Source organism: Narcine bancroftii, chromosome 12, assembly GCF_036971445.1.
Source record: "Narcine bancroftii isolate sNarBan1 chromosome 12, sNarBan1.hap1, whole genome shotgun sequence".
NCBI classification, from domain to species: Eukaryota; Metazoa; Chordata; class Chondrichthyes; order Torpediniformes; family Narcinidae; genus Narcine; species Narcine bancroftii.
In genome coordinates this window covers 59,400,876-59,420,520 of record NC_091480.1, presented here as the reverse complement: position 1 = coordinate 59,420,520, position 19,645 = coordinate 59,400,876, and the positions used below count along the sequence as shown (strand labels likewise).

Here is a 19,645-nt window from a genome sequence, read left to right as displayed (position 1 = left end):
CTCACCCGCAATGCCGACCCATCACCTCCAAGACGAACGTTCGCTGGTGGCTATGGAGAGAGGAGGGGGTGAGTCCCATCTCTGCTTCCCTACCCTCCCCTCCAACCCCTCCCTCCACCTCCATTACCACCTTCACCTCAGACCCTCCATCCCCATCCTCCCCTCCAATTCCTCCCTTCCGATCCCACCCTCCCCTCCTCCATCCATCCCTCCCTCTGACCCCACCCCCATCCCCCTTCTGATCTCCCCTCTGTAGCTGACCCAGTGTTGCCCCCCCGCCCATTGATCTGGGACCCCCACCCTGCCCGTTGAGCCACAGCCCCGGCCGATCAGCTGGACTCTGACCCTCGACCCGGAACCCTGCCCTGTCTCCTGTGCTACCTCTGGGCAGTGGTGGTGATGGAGTCCACCACTTCCATGATGCGGTGCAGTGCTGAGTCTGTACCGATGGTCATATCCGTTCCACAGAAGTCGTTATCAATAGATCCCACCAATCCTACGATGTTCAGGTGCGAAGAACCTCTCGCCTCCTCCGCGCTGATCTTCCCTGTGGGCAATACTTCAAGTCAGAAAGTTTGCAGCATGGAGACTGACCTTTCAGCCCAACCCCTTACTTGCCTACCTGAGCTGCTCCCCTTTCCCCACGTCCGGCCCATCACCCTCTGAACCTTTCTCATCCACGGACCCGTCCAAATGTCTGTTAAACGGTGTGTTTGTCCCCACCTCCGCCACTTCCAGCTCATTCCACACACCCACCACCATCTGTGTGAAGAAGATGCCCCTCAAGTCCCCTTTAAATCTCTCCCCTTAAATTTGTGCCCTCTAGTTTTAGACTCCCCAACCCTGGGGAAAAGACTGTGACCATCCACCTTATGATTTTATAAACCTCAGCCTCCTCCACTCCATGGAGAAAAGCCCCAGCCTATCCCGCCTCTCCCTGTAACTCCAGCCCTGGGAACATCCTGGTGAATCCTTCCTGCCCTCTTTCCAGCTCAGTGACATCCCTCCCAGAAATGCAAAGTCTCTTCACACTGAGCACTGGTGCACCTCAGGCCTGCACTGCCAGATTCAGTTCAAGGGTGCACATGATAAAACAGTAGTTGGCCTCATCAGCCACAATGTTGAGTCAGCTGACAGAGAAGGTGGCTGGGAGTCTCATCAAATGGTGTGAGAACAACAAGCCAGGTCTTAACGTGGACAAGATCAAGGAGACAATTGTGGACTTCAGGGGGGAACGAAGGTCGACCACCCTCCACTACACGTCAACGGCTCTCACTTGGAGAGGCCCAAAGTTCCTCGGTGCACAGAAAGGACAACCTTTCCTGGATCCACAACACCTCCTCATTGCAGCAGCATCTGCACTTCCAAAGAAGGAGGGCAAGGCTACCAGCCCCCATCTTGACCACCTTTTCCAGGAGCACAATTGAGAGGGTCCTGTCTGGGCTGCACCACTGCGTGGGACAGCAGCTGCAAAAGCATCGGACCGGAACTCAATACAGAGGGTCATCAAACTGGCCAAGAGGATCACTGGGGTGTCCCTTTCCTCTACTGACGATATTTACCAGTAACGTTGCTTAAACAAGACTCAGAATTATTGAGAATCCCTGACATCCATCTTTGACCCACTGCCATCAGGAAGGAGGTAAAGAGTGCCAGCCAGGACCGCCAGACTGGGAAATACCTTCTTCCCACAGGATGTGAGATCGATGAACAGTAACCAATAACCTCCCCAGCTTTCACCTCCCACTTCACTCCACTGCGACACACACCCTGTTTCTGGAGGTCAGCGAGCAGACCTCCCCACTCCACCCGGAAGTCGTTGGCTCCAGTGAGACTGCCATCACCCCCAATCACACACAGGTTGGTGATTCTACGCTTGACCAGGTTCAGAGCCGCCGTCATCCGTCCTTCCCGTGATCGGAAATCCTTACAGCGGGCGCTGCCAATCACTGTCCCACCCTGTCGGGTGAGGGGTGGGAGAGGGAGGGGGGAGTAGATTGGGGGGGAATGAGAAAGGGGGGAAGAGAGAGAGGGGAGAAAACAGAGAAGGGGAAAGAGAGGGGAGGATAAGGGGGAGAGAGAGAGGAGGGTGGAGAGAGAGGAGGGTGGAGAGAGAGAGGAAGGTGGAGAGAGAGAGGAGGGTGGAGAGAGAGAGGAGGGTGGAGAGAGAGAGGAGGGTGGAGAGAGAGGAGGGTGGAGAGAGAGAGGAGGGTGGAGAGAGAGAGGAGGGTGGAGAGAGAGAGGAGGGTGGAGAGAGAGAGGAGGGTGGAGAGAGAGGAGAGGGGAGAGAGAGGAAGGAGAGGAGAGGACAAAGGAGTGGGGGAGTCAGAGGGAAGGAGAAGAAAGGAGAGGGGAGATTGTGTGTGTTCAGGCTCCCAGCTGATATTTCCCTGTAATCACCATTTCTGTCCCCACTCTCCCTCCTCACTTCCCCCCCACTCCCCTTCCCCACTCGCCACTCATCACACTCCTAACTTGCACTACCCACCCTCATCACCAGCTGACCAGTGTTGCTATTTCCAGCCGGTGATATTTTCCCTGACCTCGGGCTGGCGGTCAGGTTACAGCACCTCTGCTGTTACCCAAGGCTGCAAATGTCACGTCGCAGACAACCTACTTCACCGTCCCAGCCCTGGGTGTTCACTTGTCACTGACCCTCTCTCCGTTACGCACTCACCCATCTTTCCCTGACCTCTCCTCCCCACAACCTCTCCCTCCTCATGATCCCTCCCTCCCCACGACCCCAACCCTCAATGCCTCCCTCCTCATGAACCCTTCCACCTCTCCCCACCACTCCTCCCTCTCCATGACCCCCCTGCTCCCCACGATCCCTCTCCGCCTCATGACTCCATCCTCCCCATGGCCCCTCCCTCTGCTCCTCACCACGGCTCCCCACTGAACCCTCCCTCCCCAAATCCTCATCCTGCTCCCCACTGACCTCTCCCTCTGCTCCCCACGATCCCTCCCTCCGCTCCATGGGTCCCTGACTTCACTCACCAGCTGAAGCATCATTGAGACGCTCTCCCATGTTGCCTCCCGAATGTTCTCACCCCCATCGACCAGACCTTGGTAACCCTGTGGGGAGGGAACATCAGACGGCAATCACACTCACACCCACCTTGGTAGAGCACAATGTTAACACACCTGCATCGCTGGATATCAGAGAGAGCTTCTCTCTGTGTCTGACGGGACAGTGTGGAGGGATCTTCACTCTGTGTCTGACGTATGATGGGACAGTGTGGAGGGATCTTCACTCTGTGTCTGACCCCGGGAGTGTGTGATGGGACAGTGTGGAGGGATCTTCACTCTGTGTGACCCCGGGAGTGTGTGATGGGATGGTGTGGAGGGAACTTCACTCTGGGTCTGACCCCAGGAGTGTGTGATGGGACGGTGTGGAGGGAGGTTCACTGTGTGTCTGACCCCGGGAGTGTGTGATGGGACAGTGTGCAGGGAGCTTCATTCTGTGTGACCCCGGGAGTATGTGATGGGACAGTGTGGAGGGAGCTTCACCCTGTGTCTGACCCCAGGAGTTTGTGATAGGAAGAGGGGAGTAAGAAGGGGTGGGATGGAGGGGGGAATGATAGGTGGGATATAGAGGAGGGTGGAAAGAGGGGAGGGGGAGATAGGCAAAAGGGGAGGGAGTGGGTAGGGGAGAGGGTGAAGGGGTTGAGGCAGGGGGGTGGTGGGAGGGCAGTTGGAAGAAAGGAATGGGAGAACAGGGATGGGGAGACGGGTGGGGAAAGGAGTTGGGGAGAGGAGACGGGTGGGGAAAGGAGTTGGGGAGAGGAGACGGGTGGGGAGAGGAGACGGGTGGGGAGAGGAGACGGGTGGGGAGAGGAGACGGGTGGGGAGAGGAGACGGGTGGGGAGAGGAGACGGGTGGGGAGAGGAGACGGGTGGGGAGAGGAGACGGGTGGGGAGAGGAGACGGGTGGGGAGAGGAGACGGGTGGGGAGAGGAGACGGGTGGGGAGAGGAGACGGGTGGGGAGAGGAGACGGGTGGGGAGAGGAGACGGGTGGGGAGAGGAGACGGGTGGGGAGAGGAGACGGGTGGGGAGAGGAGACGGGTGGGGAGAGGAGACGGGTGGGGAGAGGAGACGGGTGGGGAGAGGAGACGGGTGGGGAGAGGAGACGGGTGGGGAGAGGAGACGGGTGGGGAGAGGAGACGGGTGGGGAGAGGAGACGGGTGGGGAGAGGAGACGGGTGGGGAGAGGAGACGGGTGGGGAGAGGAGACGGGTGGGGAGAGGAGACGGGTGGGGAGAGGAGACGGGTGGGGAGAGGAGACGGGTGGGGAGAGGAGACGGGTGGGGAGAGGAGACGGGTGGGGAGAGGAGACGGGTGGGGAGAGGAGACGGGTGGGGAGAGGAGACGGGTGGGGAGAGGAGACGGGTGGGGAGAGGAGACGGGTGGGGAGAGGAGACGGGTGGGGAGAGGAGACGGGTGGGGAGAGGAGACGGGTGGGGAGAGGAGACGGGTGGGGAGAGGAGACGGGTGGGGAGAGGAGACGGGTGGGGAGAGGAGACGGGTGGGGAGAGGAGACGGGTGGGGAGAGGAGACGGGTGGGGAGAGGAGACGGGTGGGGAGAGGAGACGGGTGGGGAGAGGAGACGGGTGGGGAGAGGAGACGGGTGGGGAGAGGAGACGGGTGGGGAGAGGAGACGGGTGGGGAGAGGAGACGGGTGGGGAGAGGAGACGGGTGGGGAGAGGAGACGGGTGGGGAGAGGAGACGGGTGGGGAGAGGAGACGGGTGGGGAGAGGAGACGGGTGGGGAGAGGAGACGGGTGGGGAGAGGAGACGGGTGGGGAGAGGAGACGGGTGGGGAGAGGAGACGGGTGGGGAGAGGAGACGGGTGGGGAGAGGAGACGGGTGGGGAGAGGAGACGGGTGGGGAGAGGAGACGGGTGGGGAGAGGAGACGGGTGGGGAGAGGAGACGGGTGGGGAGAGGAGACGGGTGGGGAGAGGAGACGGGTGGGGAGAGGAGACGGGTGGGGAGAGGAGACGGGTGGGGAGAGGAGACGGGTGGGGAGAGGAGACGGGTGGGGAGAGGAGACGGGTGGGGAGAGGAGACGGGTGGGGAGAGGAGACGGGTGGGGAGAGGAGACGGGTGGGGAGAGGAGACGGGTGGGGAGAGGAGACGGGTGGGGAGAGGAGACGGGTGGGGAGAGGAGACGGGTGGGGAGAGGAGACGGGTGGGGAGAGGAGACGGGTGGGGAGAGGAGACGGGTGGGGAGAGGAGACGGGTGGGGAGAGGAGACGGGTGGGGAGAGGAGACGGGTGGGGAGAGGAGACGGGTGGGGAGAGGAGACGGGTGGGGAGAGGAGACGGGTGGGGAGAGGAGTTGGGGAGAGGAGACGGGTGGGGAAAGGAGTTGGGGAGAGGAGACGGGTGGGGAAAGGAGTTGGGGAGAGGAGACGGGTGGGGAAAGGAGTTGGGGAGAGGAGACGGGTGGGGAAAGGAGTTGGGGAGAGGAGACGGGTGGGGAAAGGAGTTGGGGAAAGGAGACATGGTAGAGGGATGGGGAGGATGGCAGAGAGGTGGGGAGGGGAAGGGGGTAAAGTGGTGGGGAGCGGATGGGGGTAGTGGTGGGGAGCGGAAGGGACAGTGGGGCAGGGAGGGGGTAGTGGTGGGGAGCGGAAGGGACAGTGGGGCAGGGAGGGGGTTGGGTGGAACATCTGCACTCACCTCATGGATGAAGTAAACCTTGGCCCCAGTGTAGATGCCGACTCGTACAACAGCACGTACTGCAGCATTCATCCCTGGAGTGAGAAAAGTTGGTGTGAGAAGGGGGAGTGGGTGGGAGCAAGGTCGACTTGGATTGAGGAACTGGCCAGACAGACTGGTGCATGGTCCTTTGAGGACAGAATTACTGTCAGGAATCACAGTGACTGCAGAACAAGCACATGGGGATTACCTACCTGTTGACTAGCATGGGGTGGATGGGCAAAGTGTCACATCAGTCAGCACAGACATATTCAGGGATGCTGCTTAACATGAGCAGAAAGATTCACCCACCACCCCTTGTGAGGTGGGGGAGGGGTTAGAAGGACCTGGTGTGGTCTGACAGTGGACTCAAATTGGTGTAGGGTCTGAGTGAGGTCTTTGAGGTAGGGAGATCCACTCGAGGCACTGGGAAGGAGGGGTGTAGGCTCTGGGGGTTGGGTGGGGGAGTTTTCAGGGAAGTTTCGGTGGGGGTGGTTTTGGTGAGGTGAGATTTCTCAGGGTGGGTTCCCTGCAGAATGGGGTCACTTACCCTGAGCATCTCCTCCACTGGTGAGGACGGCGATAGCCTTTCCGACACCCAGAGTCTCTGCGTGAGAGCGATCCTCCAACACCATGGTCACTGACCGGAAAGAGGGAGCAGGTCAGGGGGAGTTCCACCTATCCTACCCCTCCCTTCCTTCTTCCCTCCATTCCACACCCACTCCATCCCTCCTCCATCCCCACCTCTCTCCATTCCTCCTCCCTCCATCCCATCTCCCCCCTCCTCCCTCCATCCCATCCCCATCCCCTCCCTCCCTCCATCCTACCCCCACCTTCCTCCATCCCAACCCTCCTCCTGTGAGTAGGGGAAGAGGAGTGATAAGGAGCTGTCACCTTACATCCCCCACCCTCTTCCTGGCCGCCACTTCTGCCCCTGTCCCAACTATCCCTCCCTCCCCACCACTCTGCCCCCTCCAACCATCCTCCCACCTTCTCCCTCCCCTCCATCCCTTCTGCTCTCTCCATCCACCCCACCCTCCATCCCACTCTTCCCTCCCCATCCCCCTCCCCCGGTAGGCATGTCTTTCCCCCCTGCCTCTCTCTACCCCCTCCCTCATTTCCCCCCACATCCCTTACGCCGACTCCACCCTCTAGCTCACTCCTTATCCCCTGACCTGAAGTAAGGATCTGCTAACATGGGGTGGCACGGTTGCATAGCGGTTAGTGTAACGCTGTAACAGCCCCAGCGATTGGGACTGGGGTTCGAATCCCGCGTTGTCTGTAAGGAGTTTGCACGTTCTCCCCCAGTCTGCATGGGATTCCTTTGGGGGCTCCAGTTTCTTCAAAACGTACCAGGGGTTGTAGTTAATTGGGTTTAATTGGACAGCACGGGTTCGTGGCCAAAAGGGGCTGTTACTGTACTGTATGCCTAAATTAAAAATTTAAATTTAACATCGCAAACCATGCAGAGGAGATTCTGGGGCTTGTTCCAGGATGAGGGGGTCCCTTCGACAGGGAATGGACAGGTTGGGGTCGGTGCTCTCCAGAGTTTGGAAGGATGAAGGGCGACCTTCTTCAAACCTCTCCAATCCTGAGGGGGATTAACGGGGAGGTGTTTCTACTGTGGGAGGGTCTCGAACGACAGGATCAGGGACTGGTCAATTAAAACAAGTGGGGGGACGTCTTTTCTCAGAGGGAGGGGGGTCTCTAACTCCGAGGATGGTGGGGGCTGGATCATTGATGTATTGAAGATGGAGGTCGAGGGAGATTAGAAAGACGGAGGGGTCGAGGAGAATGGGTACAGAGGGTGGTGAATTGGTGTGGTTAGGGAGGGTGGGGGAGAGGGGTAGGAGAGAAGGGGGGAAGAGAGAAGGGGGGAAGAGAGAAGGGGGGAAGAGAGAAGGGGGGAAGAGAGAAGGGGGGAAGAGAGAAGGGGGGAAGAGAGAAGGGGGGAAGAGAGAAGGGGGGAAGAGAGAAGGGGGGAAGAGAGAAGGGGGGAAGAGAGAAGGGGGGAAGAGAGAAGGGGGGAAGAGAGAAGGGGGAAGAGAGAAGGGGGGAAGAGAGAAGGGGGGAAGAGAGAAGGGGGGAAGAGAGAAGGGGGGAAGAGAGAAGGGGGGAAGAGAGAAGGGGGGAAGAGAGAAGGGGGGAAGAGAGAAGGGGGGAAGAGAGAAGGGGGGAAGAGAGAAGGGGGGAAGAGAGAAGGGGGGAAGAGAGAAGGGGGGGGAGAGAGAAGGGGGGGAGAGAGAAGGGGGGGAGAGAGAAGGGGGGAGAGAGAAGGGGGGGAGAGAGAAGGGGGGGAGAGAAGGGGGGAAGAGAGAAGGGGGAAGAGAGAAGGGGGAAGAGAGAAGGGGGAAGAGAGAAGGGGGAAGAGAGAAGGGGGAAGAGAGAAGGGGGAAGAGAGAAGGGGGAAGAGAGAAGGGGGAAGAGAGAAGGGGGAAGAGAGAAGGGGGAAGAGAGAAGGGGGAAGAGAGAAGGGGGAAGAGAGAAGGGGGAAGAGAGAAGGGGGAAGAGAGAAGGGGGAAGAGAGAAGGGGGAAGAGAGAAGGGGGAAGAGAGAAGGGGAAGAGAGAAGGGGAAGAGAGAAGGGGAAGAGAGAAGGGGAAGAGAGAAGGGGAAGAGAGAAGGGGGAAGAGAGAAGGGGGGAAGAGAGAAGGGGGAAGAGAGAAGGGGGGAAGAGAGAAGGGGGGAAGAGAGAAGGGGGGAAGAGAGAAGGGGGAAGAGAGAAGGGGGAAGAGAGAAGGGGGAAGAGAGAAAGGGGAAGAGAGAAAGGGGAAGAGAGAAGGGGAAGAGAGAAGGGGGAAGAGAGAAGGGGGAAGAGAGAAGGGGGAAGAGAGAAGGGGGAAGAGAGAAGGGGGAAGAGAGAAGGGGGAAGAGAGAAGGGGGAAGAGAGAAGGGGGAAGAGAGAAGGGGGAAGAGAGAAGGGGGAAGAGAGAAGGGGGAAGAGAGAAGGGGGAAGAGAGAAGGGGGAAGAGAGAAGGGGGAAGAGAGAAGGGGGAAGAGAGAAGGGGGAAGAGAGAAGGGGGAAGAGAGAAGGGGGAAGAGAGAAGGGGGAAGAGAGAAGGGGGAAGAGAGAAGGGGGAAGAGAGAAGGGGGAAGAGAGAAGGGGGAAGGGGGAAGAGAGAAGGGGGAAGGGGGAAGAGAGAAGGGGGAAGAGAGAAGGGGGAAGAGGGGAAGAGAGAAGGGTTGAGAGGAGGAAAGGGGGAGAGTGGGGGATGAGTGGGGTGAGGGAGAGAGAAGAGAAATAAAAAGGGGATTGACAAGGGGAGAGGGGGAAAGAGTGGAGGAGAGAGGAGAGGATGGGGATGAGAAAGGGGGGAGGAGAGAGAGTGGAGGAGGGAGGGGACGGTGGGGCGAGAGAAAGGGTGTGAGAAGTTGGGAGAGTGGGGGAAGAGGAGTGATGAGAGGAGCTGTCACCTTCCATCCCCCACCCTCTTCCTGGCCACCTCCTCTGCCCCCTGTACTAACTATCCCTCTCCCCATTTCCCTTCGTCCCCGTCTTCCCTGCCCCTTCTCATGGCCACCCCCTCCCCTGACTCTGGGCACTGGAGTGCACTGACCGGTGAGAGCAGCGGTGAACTGGTAGCCTGAGCGGCGTTTGGCAGGGACGTCTGCACACGGAGTCTGGCGGTGAAGTATTGGCAGTGGAGGTTGGAGACAGCTGGAGATTACCCAGTGACAGGTGACCGGTAAAGGTCAGCTCCAGTGGTGGCAGGGAGCCAGTACCACACAGGGGGAGGGGAGGGATGTGGGGAGAGAGGGGAGGGATGTAGGGAGAGAGGGGAGGGTAGGGAGAGAGGGGAGGGATGTAGGGAGAGAGGGGAGGGATGTGGGGAGAGGGAGGGATGTGGGGAGAGGGAGGGATGTGGGGAGAGAGGGAAGGATGTGGGGAGAGAGGGAAGGATGTAGGGAGAGAGGGAAGGATGTGGGGAGAGAGGGAAGGATGTGGGGAGAGAGGGAAGGATGTGGGGAGAGAGGGAAGGATGTGGGGAGAGAGGGAAGGATGTGGGGAGAGAGGGAAGGATGTGGGGAGAGAGGGAAGGGGGGTGGGAGAGAGGAGAGGGAAGGGGAGGGAGAGAGAGAAGGGGAGGGGGGTGGTCAAAGAGACAGGAAGAGAGAGGGGGAAAGAGTATAGGTGCAGAGAGAGGGGGAGAGAGAAGGAAGAGGGGGAGAGACTGGGGAGGGGGAGGGTTGGAAGATGAGGGAATAGGAGACGTAGAGTGGGCAAGAGGGTTGGGGAGGGTGTGGGTGAGGGGAAGGGGGAGCAGGAGAGTGGATTGAGGGGGGTGAGAAAGTGGAGGGGAGGTGAAGGGGGAGAAGGGGGTGAGGAGAGTGGAGAGGGGCCTTGTTGAGGTGGGGGGGGGAAGAGGGTGGGGATGAGGGTGTGACGCAAACACATGAAAAGATTGGAGGCACAGTCAGGGGAACACCTTGCTGTGCCCATGGGACCCAGACGTAGACAAAAGCATGGACTCAGGCACAGTCGGAAGTGCGGACTCAGAGGCAGAGGCAGACACAGACAGGGACAGAGACCCAGTTTCAGACGGAGATACGGACTCAGACTGTCAGAGGCATGGACTCAGATGCAGACATGGATGTAGCGGCGCGGACACAGATGGAGCTGCGGACTCAGATGCAGTTGAAGGCACAGAGGTGCGGATGCAAAGGCACAGACACAGAGGAATGGACTTAAGACACTGTTGGTGGTGTGGACTCAGACAAATACACAGACAGAGACACGTACTCAGACACTGAGGAGTGGATTCAGACACTGACACGGACTTAGACTCACAGATGCAGACTCAAACACTGACTGACACCAAGACATGCACTCAGTCAGCCACAGACTCAGATACTGACAGACACGCAGATTCACACATGGATCTCACACTCTCACACACACACACACACACACACACACACAGAGGTCCCGACGGTGGGGGCTTGCAGCACCCTCCCATCCTGACCCTCTGCTGTGTTGACACCGACAGATTTAAAGAGCGGGCCATGCTGCATCCATCAAGGTGGGCTCTGTACCTACCCAGAGAGAGAGAGAGGGGGGGAAAAAGATACCCCAACCAGGCCCCATGGCTGCTCCTTCCTCTCTCCCCATGCAGACTCTCCAAGGTGCTGGAGAAAACCTACCCCTTCTGTCCTGGTGGCCAAGATACTGGGAGGAAGGGACAGCAACCGAGAGTGTGCAGTGGAGATTCACCAGGATGTTCACTGGAGTGGAGTTACAAGGTGAGGCTATTTAGGCTGGAACTTTTCTCCCTCAAGTGTTGGGGGAAGAGGAAGAACATTATAGAGCTTTATAAAATCACGAGGGACATGGACAAGGTAGGTGGTCACAGAGATGGGGAGTTGGAAACTGGAGGGCATAGGTTTAAGATGAGAGATTTAAAGGGGACCTGAGCAGCACCTTCTTCAGTGGTTATGTGGAAGAATAATGTGGTGGATGTGGAGTGCATGAACTAACTCCACCCAGTCAAATGGGGAGTGTTCCCTCACACCCCTGACCTGTAGATGGGAGTAGGATAATGTGGTGGATGGAGTGTGCATGGACCAACTCCACCCAGTCAAGTTGGGAGTGTTCCCTCACACCCCTGACCTGTAAATGGGAGAAGGATAATGTGGTCGATGGAGTGTGCATGGACTAACTCCACCCAATCAAGTGGAGAGTGTTCACACCCGTGATCTGTAGATTGGGGAAGATTCAGGAGTGTGAGATTACACAAAATCAGATTCAAGGACAGTTTCTTTGCTCCCCCTTATAAGACTACTGAATGAACCCCAAAATAACACGTTTCACCTGCTCCATCCTTACTGACCTCACTCTGTATCTCTGTGCTTCTGTACTGTGCCTTATTTGTTGTTCTCCGTACAAGATGTCTACTGGCCTGTTCTCTTAACAAATATCACCTCTGCATCTTGGTACATGTGTCAATAAGCTTGAACTTAAACAAATAATGTGGCAGATGTGGAATGCATGGACTAACTCAACCCAGGCACGTGGGAGGTGTTCCCTCACACCCCTGAAATGTCGGTGGGGGAAGGATAATGTGGCAGATGTGGAGTGCATGGACTAACTCCACCCAGGCAAGTGTGGAGTGTTTCCTCACACCCCTGACCTGGAGATTGGGGTAGTAGATGTGGGGTGTATGGACTAACTCCATCCAGGCATGCGGTGGGTGTACCCTCATACCCCTGACCTGTAGATAGGGTCTCCCTAGCAGAGAGAGGAGCAATGGTAGGATGAGGTTTGCAATCAGCCATCTTAGGGTGAAGGATCGAACAGACACACAAGATGAAAAAGTAGTCCAACCATTTTAATTTATCGCGGGATCGGACCAGCTCTGGATCTCATATTCCCGGGAAAGAAAAATAGATAAAGCTTTGTACAAAACATATCACAAAATTAACAATCAAGTCGAGAAAATCTAGAGATTATCTGTTTAAAAATTAAAAAAAAAAGAACTTGCATAATCGAGTGGCTTGGAAAAGAGGGTGGTCAAGGTGGGTAATGGCTGGTGGCTGAAGCAGGGTGGGAGGGGAGATACAAAGTGATACAGCTTGAAGGACATCTCCCATCACGATGTACCCCTCCCCCCACACTATTCCATACAGGCAGACCCCTGAGAATTTGCCCACTTCAGGTGGGGAGAGACAATGGAGTACAGCCACCAGAAATTCCTGGCTTAGGGGTGTGGAGAGACTGGGATGTGAGGGGGCATTGCAAGGTGAGGGAGGGGGGCAGTGCCAGAAGGTATTGGTTTCAAGGGGAGAAAGAAGCAAGGGAGGGAGGGGTCAGGGAGAGGTGGACTGAGGGAGGGAGGGGAATTCTGTGGGTGATGGAAAGAGGGATGGGGCAGACTAGATGCTGGGGTGGTGCAGCAGGGTCTGGGAACTGCTGGAAGAAGTGGATGTGACAGCCTCCACCATGATTCTCGGACAGAGCGCCCACCCACACAGCCTGACCCCTCACTCCAAGTGCTGGGATCACTGCGTCCCTCACACCCCACTCCTTCCGCTGAGTATTACAGCGCAATATCTGATGAGAACAAGGGAGGGGCATTCCCTGTTCATGCCCCCAAGAAGATCAGCGTCAATCGCAGGCCATAGGTGGAAGGTCACAAGTCGGCACCCTGGGTCAGAGGAGTATCTGGTGCAGGATCTCCCACGCCACGAGTTGTCTGAAGTACGGCATGTCCTTCTGAGGGGGGGGGGGTGGAGGTGGGGAGATGGTTAAAGAGAGGGGGAGTTAGTATGAAAGAAAGTGAGAGAATGGGATCAACGTGTAAGGGATATCAATGTTGAGTAGAGAGGAAGGATTCAGTGTAATGGGGTGGGTCAGCGTGTGAGGAAGGGTCACTGTGTGAGGGAGAGAGGGAACAGTGTGTGAGGGAGGGTCAGTATGGAGAAAAAGAAAGGGGGATCAAGATGTTGGGGAGGGTCAGTGTGGAGGGACAGAGAGGGCTATATCAGTGGGTGGGGAGAGAGGGGGAACAGTGGATGGAGGAGAGAGGTGGATGAGTGTGTGGGGGAGAATGGGATCAGTGTGTGGGGGAGAGAGAGGGCAATCAGTGTGTGAGGAAGTGCAAGGGGGAAGTGTGTGGGGGAGAGAGGGGGATCAGCGTGTGGGGGAGAGCGAGGGGGATCAGCGTGTGGGGGAGAGCGAGGGGGATCAGCGTGTGGGGGAGAGCGAGGGGGATCAGCGTGTGGGGGAGAGCGAGGGGGATCAGCGTGTGGGGGAGAGCGAGGGGGATCAGCGTGTGGGGGAGAGCGAGGGGGATCAGCGTGTGGGGGAGAGCGAGGGGGATCAGCGTGTGGGCGAGAGCGAGGGGGATCAGCGTGTGGGCGAGAGCGAGGGGGATCAGCGTGTGGGCGAGAGCGAGGGGGATCAGCGTGTGGGCGAGAGCGAGGGGGATCAGCGTGTGGGCGAGAGCGAGGGGGATCAGCGTGTGGGCGAGAGCGAGGGGGATCAGCGTGTGGGCGAGAGCGAGGGGGATCAGCGTGTGGGCGAGAGCGAGGGGGATCAGCGTGTGGGCGAGAGCGAGGGGGATCAGCGTGTGGGCGAGAGCGAGGGGGATCAGCGTGTGGGCGAGAGCGAGGGGGATCAGCGTGTGGGCGAGAGCGAGGGGGATCAGCGTGTGGGCGAGAGCGAGGGGGATCAGCGTGTGGGCGAGAGCGAGGGGGATCAGCGTGTGGGCGAGAGCGAGGGGGATCAGCGTGTGGGCGAGAGCGAGGGGGATCAGCGTGTGGGCGAGAGCGAGGGGGATCAGCGTGTGGGCGAGAGCGAGGGGGATCAGCGTGTGGGCGAGAGCGAGGGGGATCAGCGTGTGGGCGAGAGCGAGGGGGATCAGCGTGTGGGCGAGAGCGAGGGGGATCAGCGTGTGGGCGAGAGCGAGGGGGATCAGCGTGTGGGCGAGAGCGAGGGGGATCAGCGTGTGGGCGAGAGCGAGGGGGATCAGCGTGTGGGCGAGAGCGAGGGGGATCAGCGTGTGGGCGAGAGCGAGGGGGATCAGCGTGTGGGCGAGAGCGAGGGGGATCAGCGTGTGGGCGAGAGCGAGGGGGATCAGCGTGTGGGCGAGAGCGAGGGGGATCAGCGTGTGGGCGAGAGCGAGGGGGATCAGCGTGTGGGCGAGAGCGAGGGGGATCAGCGTGTGGGCGAGAGCGAGGGGGATCAGCGTGTGGGCGAGAGCGAGGGGGATCAGCGTGTGGGCGAGAGCGAGGGGGATCAGCGTGTGGGCGAGAGCGAGGGGGATCAGCGTGTGGGCGAGAGCGAGGGGGATCAGCGTGTGGGCGAGAGCGAGGGGGATCAGCGTGTGGGCGAGAGCGAGGGGGATCAGCGTGTGGGCGAGAGCGAGGGGGATCAGCGTGTGGGCGAGAGCGAGGGGGATCAGCGTGTGGGCGAGAGCGAGGGGGATCAGCGTGTGGGCGAGAGCGAGGGGGATCAGCGTGTGGGCGAGAGCGAGGGGGATCAGCGTGTGGGCGAGAGCGAGGGGGATCAGCGTGTGGGCGAGAGCGAGGGGGATCAGCGTGTGGGCGAGAGCGAGGGGGATCAGCGTGTGGGCGAGAGCGAGGGGGATCAGCGTGTGGGCGAGAGCGAGGGGGATCAGCGTGTGGGCGAGAGCGAGGGGGATCAGCGTGTGGGCGAGAGCGAGGGGGATCAGCGTGTGGGCGAGAGCGAGGGGGATCAGCGTGTGGGCGAGAGCGAGGGGGATCAGCGTGTGGGCGAGAGCGAGGGGGATCAGCGTGTGGGCGAGAGCGAGGGGGATCAGCGTGTGGGCGAGAGCGAGGGGGATCAGCGTGTGGGCGAGAGCGAGGGGGATCAGCGTGTGGGCGAGAGCGAGGGGGATCAGCGTGTGGGCGAGAGCGAGGGGGATCAGCGTGTGGGCGAGAGCGAGGGGGATCAGCGTGTGGGCGAGAGCGAGGGGGATCAGCGTGTGGGCGAGAGCGAGGGGGATCAGCGTGTGGGCGAGAGCGAGGGGGATCAGCGTGTGGGCGAGAGCGAGGGGGATCAGCGTGTGGGCGAGAGCGAGGGGGATCAGCGTGTGGGCGAGAGCGAGGGGGATCAGCGTGTGGGCGAGAGCGAGGGGGATCAGCGTGTGGGCGAGAGCGAGGGGGATCAGCGTGTGGGCGAGAGCGAGGGGGATCAGCGTGTGGGCGAGAGCGAGGGGGATCAGCGTGTGGGCGAGAGCGAGGGGGATCAGCGTGTGGGCGAGAGCGAGGGGGATCAGCGTGTGGGCGAGAGCGAGGGGGATCAGCGTGTGGGCGAGAGCGAGGGGGATCAGCGTGTGGGCGAGAGCGAGGGGGATCAGCGTGTGGGCGAGAGCGAGGGGGATCAGCGTGTGGGCGAGAGCGAGGGGGATCAGCGTGTGGGCGAGAGCGAGGGGGATCAGCGTGTGGGCGAGAGCGAGGGGGATCAGCGTGTGGGCGAGAGCGAGGGGGATCAGCGTGTGGGCGAGAGCGAGGGGGATCAGCGTGTGGGCGAGAGCGAGGGGGATCAGCGTGTGGGCGAGAGCGAGGGGGATCAGCGTGTGGGCGAGAGCGAGGGGGATCAGCGTGTGGGCGAGAGCGAGGGGGATCAGCGTGTGGGCGAGAGCGAGGGGGATCAGCGTGTGGGCGAGAGCGAGGGGGATCAGCGTGTGGGCGAGAGCGAGGGGGATCAGCGTGTGGGCGAGAGCGAGGGGGATCAGCGTGTGGGCGAGAGCGAGGGGGATCAGCGTGTGGGCGAGAGCGAGGGGGATCAGCGTGTGGGCGAGAGCGAGGGGGATCAGCGTGTGGGCGAGAGCGAGGGGGATCAGCGTGTGGGCGAGAGCGAGGGGGATCAGCGTGTGGGCGAGAGCGAGGGGGATCAGCGTGTGGGCGAGAGCGAGGGGGATCAGCGTGTGGGCGAGAGCGAGGGGGATCAGCGTGTGGGCGAGAGCGAGGGGGATCAGCGTGTGGGCGAGAGCGAGGGGGATCAGCGTGTGGGCGAGAGCGAGGGGGATCAGCGTGTGGGCGAGAGCGAGGGGGATCAGCGTGTGGGCGAGAGCGAGGGGGATCAGCGTGTGGGCGAGAGCGAGGGGGATCAGCGTGTGGGCGAGAGCGAGGGGGATCAGCGTGTGGGCGAGAGCGAGGGGGATCAGCGTGTGGGCGAGAGCGAGGGGGATCAGCGTGTGGGCGAGAGCGAGGGGGATCAGCGTGTGGGCGAGAGCGAGGGGGATCAGCGTGTGGGCGAGAGCGAGGGGGATCAGCGTGTGGGCGAGAGCGAGGGGGATCAGCGTGTGGGCGAGAGCGAGGGGGATCAGCGTGTGGGCTTGAGCGAGGGGGATCAGCGTGTGGGCTTGAGCGAGGGGGATCAGCGTGTGGGCTTGAGCGAGGGGGATCAGCGTGTGGGCTTGAGCGAGGGGGATCAGCGTGTGGGCTTGAGCGAGGGGGATCAGCGTGTGGGCTTGAGCGAGGGGGATCAGCGTGTGGGCTTGAGCGAGGGGGATCAGCGTGTGGGCTTGAGCGAGGGGGATCAGCGTGTGGGCTTGAGCGAGGGGGATCAGCGTGTGGGCTTGAGCGAGGGGGATCAGCGTGTGGGCTTGAGCGAGGGGGATCAGCGTGTGGGCTTGAGCGAGGGGGATCAGCGTGTGGGCTTGAGCGAGGGGGATCAGCGTGTGGGCTTGAGCGAGGGATCAGCGTGTGGGGTTGAGCGAGGGGTATCAGCTTGAGGGGGATCAACGGGAGGGGGAGAGTGAGGGGGCAGCGTGTGGGCGAGAGAGGGGGCAGCGTGTGGGCGAGAGAGGGGGCAGCGTGTGGGCGAGAGAGGGGGCAGCGTGTGGGCGAGAGAGGGGGCAGCGTGTGGGCGAGAGAGGGGGCAGCGTGTGGGCGAGAGAGGGGGCAGCGTGTGGGCGAGAGAGGGGGCAGCGTGTGGGCGAGAGAGGGGGCAGCGTGTGGGCGAGAGAGGGGGCAGCGTATGTGGGCGAGAGAGGGGGCAGCGTGTGGGCGAGAGAGGGGGGCAGCGTGTGGGCGAGAGAGGGGGCAGCGTGTGGGCGAGAGAGGGGGCAGCGTGTGGGCGAGAAAGGGGGCAGCGTGTGGGCGAGAGAGGGGGCAGCGTGTGGGCGAGAGAGGGGGCAGCGTGTGGGCGAGAGAGGGGGCAGCGTGTGGGCGAGAGAGGGGGCAGCGTGTGGGCGAGAGAGGGGGCAGCGTGTGGGCGAGAGAGGGGGCAGCGTGTGGGCGAGAGAGGGGGCAGCGTGTGGGCGAGAGAGGGGGCAGCGTGTGGGCGAGAGAGGGGGCAGCGTGTGGGCGAGAGAGGGGGCAGCGTGTGGGCGAGAGAGGGGGCAGCGTGTGGGCGAGAGAGGGGGCAGCGTGTGGGCGAGAGAGGGGGCAGCGTGTGGGCGAGAGAGGGGGCAGCGTGTGGGCGAGAGAGGGGGCAGCGTGTGGGCGAGAGAGGGGGCAGCGTGTGGGCGAGAGAGGGGGCAGCGTGTGGGCGAGAGAGGGGGCAGCGTGTGGGCGAGAGAGGGGGCAGCGTGTGGGCGAGAGAGGGGGCAGCGTGTGGGCGAGAGAGGGGGCAGCGTGTGGGCGAGAGAGGGGGCAGCGTGTGGGCGAGAGAGGGGGCAGCGTGTGGGCGAGAGAGGGGGCAGCGTGTGGGCGAGAGAGGGGGCAGCGTGTGGGCGAGAGAGGGGGCAGCGTGTGGGCGAGAGAGGGGGCAGCGTGTGGGCGAGAGAGGGGGCAGCGTGTGGGCGAGAGAGGGGGCAGCGTGTGGGCGAGAGAGGGGGCAGCGTGTGGGCGAGAGAGGGGGCAGCGTGTGGGCGAGAGAGGGGGCAGCGTGTGGGCGAGAGAGGGGGCAGCGTGTGGGCGAGAGAGGGGGCAGCGTGTGGGCGAGAGAGGGGGCAGCGTGTGGGCGAGAGAGGGGGCAGCGTGTGGGCGAGAGAGGGGGCAGCGTGTGGGCGAGAGAGGGGGCAGCGTGTGGGCGAGAGAGGGGGCAGCGTGTGGGCGAGAGAGGGGGCAGCGTGTGGGCGAGAGAGGGGGCAGCGTGTGGGCGAGAGAGGGGGCAGCGTGTGGGCGAGAGAGGGGGCAGCGTGTGGGCGAGAGAGGGGGCAGCGTGTGGGCGAGAGAGGGGGCAGCGTGTGGGCGAGAGAGGGGGCAGCGTGTGGGCGAGAGAGGGGGCAGCGTGTGGGCGAGAGAGGGGGCAGCGTGTGGGCGAGAGAGGGGGCAGCGTGTGGGCGAGAGAGGGGGCAGCGTGTGGGCGAGAGAGGGGGCAGCGTGTGGGCGAGAGAGGGGGCAGCGTGTGGGCGAGAGAGGGGGCAGCGTGTGGGCGAGAGAGGGGGCAGCGTGTGGGCGAGAGAGGGGGCAGCGTGTGGGCGAGAGAGGGGGCAGCGTGTGGGCGAGAGAGGGGGCAGCGTGTGGGCGAGAGAGGGGGCAGCGTGTGGGCGAGAGAGGGGGCAGCGTGTGGGCGAGAGAGGGGGCAGCGAGTGGGGGAGAGAGGGGGCAGCGTGTGGGCGAGAGAGGGGGCAGCGAGTGGGGGAGAGAGGGGGCAGCGAGTGGGGGAGAGAGGGGGCAGCGAGTGGGGGAGAGAGGGGGCAGCGAGTGGGGGAGAGAGGGGGCAGCGAGTGGGGGAGAGAGGGGGCAGCGAGTGGGGGAGAGAGGGGGCAGCGTGTGGGGGAGAGAGGGGGCAGCGTGTGGGGGAGAGAGGGGGCAGCGTGTGGGGGAGAGAGGGGGCAGCGTGTGGGGGAGAGAGGGGGCAGCGTGTGGGGGAGAGAGGGGGCAGCGTGTGGGGGAGAGAGGGGGCAGCGTGTGGGGGAGAGAGGGGGCAGCGTGTGGGGGAGAGAGGGATTCAGCTTGTGGAGGAGAGCGAGTGGGATCAGTTTGTGTGGGATAGTGAGGGGCATCAGTTTCCAAGGGCGATCAGCCTATGTGGGAGAGAGTGGGGGATCGGCGCGGGTGGGGAGAGGGGGATCGGCGCGGGTGGGGAGAGGGGGATCGGCGCGGGTGGGGAGAGGGGGATCGGCGCGGGTGGGGAGAGGGGGATCGGCGCGGGTGGGGAGAGGGGGATCGGCGCGGGTGGGGAGAGGGGGATCGGCGCGGGTGGGGAGAGGGGGATCGGCGCGGGTGGGGAGAGGGGGATCGGCGCGGGTGGGGAGAGGGGGATCGGCGCGGGTGGGGAGAGGGGGATCGGCGCGGGTGGGGAGAGGGGGATCGGCGCGGGTGGGGAGAGGGGGATCGGCGCGGGTGGGGAGAGGGGGATCGGCGCGGGTGGGGAGAGGGGGATCGGCGCGGGTGGGGAGAGGGGGATCGGCGCGGGTGGGGAGAGGGGGATCGGCGCGGGTGGGGAGAGGGGGATCGGCGCGGGTGGGGAGAGGGGGATCGGCGCGGGTGGGGAGAGGGGGATCGGCGCGGGTGGGGAGAGGGGGATCGGCGCGGGTGGGGAGAGGGGGATCGGCGCGGGTGGGGAGAGGGGGATCGGCGCGGGTGGGGAGAG

General features: G+C 62.3%; 2 protein-coding genes and 1 pseudogene across 5 annotated transcripts in view; all 3 read right to left on the bottom strand.

Annotated features, from left to right (window-relative positions):
• LOC138747174 (ATP-dependent 6-phosphofructokinase, muscle type-like) overlaps positions 1–11,919 on the bottom strand; it is a 36,737-nt gene extending 24,818 nt beyond the window's left edge. For 2 of the 4 annotated variants that reach the window (XM_069906157.1, XM_069906160.1), the window contains exons 1-7: positions 9,255–11,919; positions 6,249–6,338; positions 5,681–5,754; positions 2,998–3,075; positions 1,770–1,959; positions 382–547; positions 6–50 (exon numbers count right to left, since the gene is read on the bottom strand). In XM_069906157.1, the coding sequence (XP_069762258.1) occupies positions 6–50; positions 382–547; positions 1,770–1,959; positions 2,998–3,075; positions 5,681–5,754; positions 6,249–6,333 (638 nt within the window). In that variant the 5' untranslated portion in view covers positions 6,334–6,338; positions 9,255–11,919. Of the gene's footprint in view, positions 1–5; positions 51–381; positions 548–1,769; positions 1,960–2,997; positions 3,076–5,680; positions 5,755–6,248; positions 6,339–6,873; positions 7,523–9,254 lie in introns of those variants that run through there. The other 2 variants (XM_069906159.1, XM_069906161.1) reach the window with 2 other exon arrangements.
• Positions 11,920–12,004: 85 nt separating this feature from the next.
• LOC138747175 (sentrin-specific protease 1-like) overlaps positions 12,005–19,645 on the bottom strand; it is a 66,657-nt gene continuing 59,016 nt past the window's right edge. The window contains 1 exon segment of the mRNA XM_069906162.1: positions 12,005–12,907. Within this exon segment, the coding sequence (XP_069762263.1) occupies positions 12,845–12,907 (63 nt within the window). The 3' untranslated portion in view covers positions 12,005–12,844.
• LOC138747518 (uncharacterized protein DKFZp434B061-like) lies at positions 14,471–15,709 on the bottom strand (annotated as a pseudogene).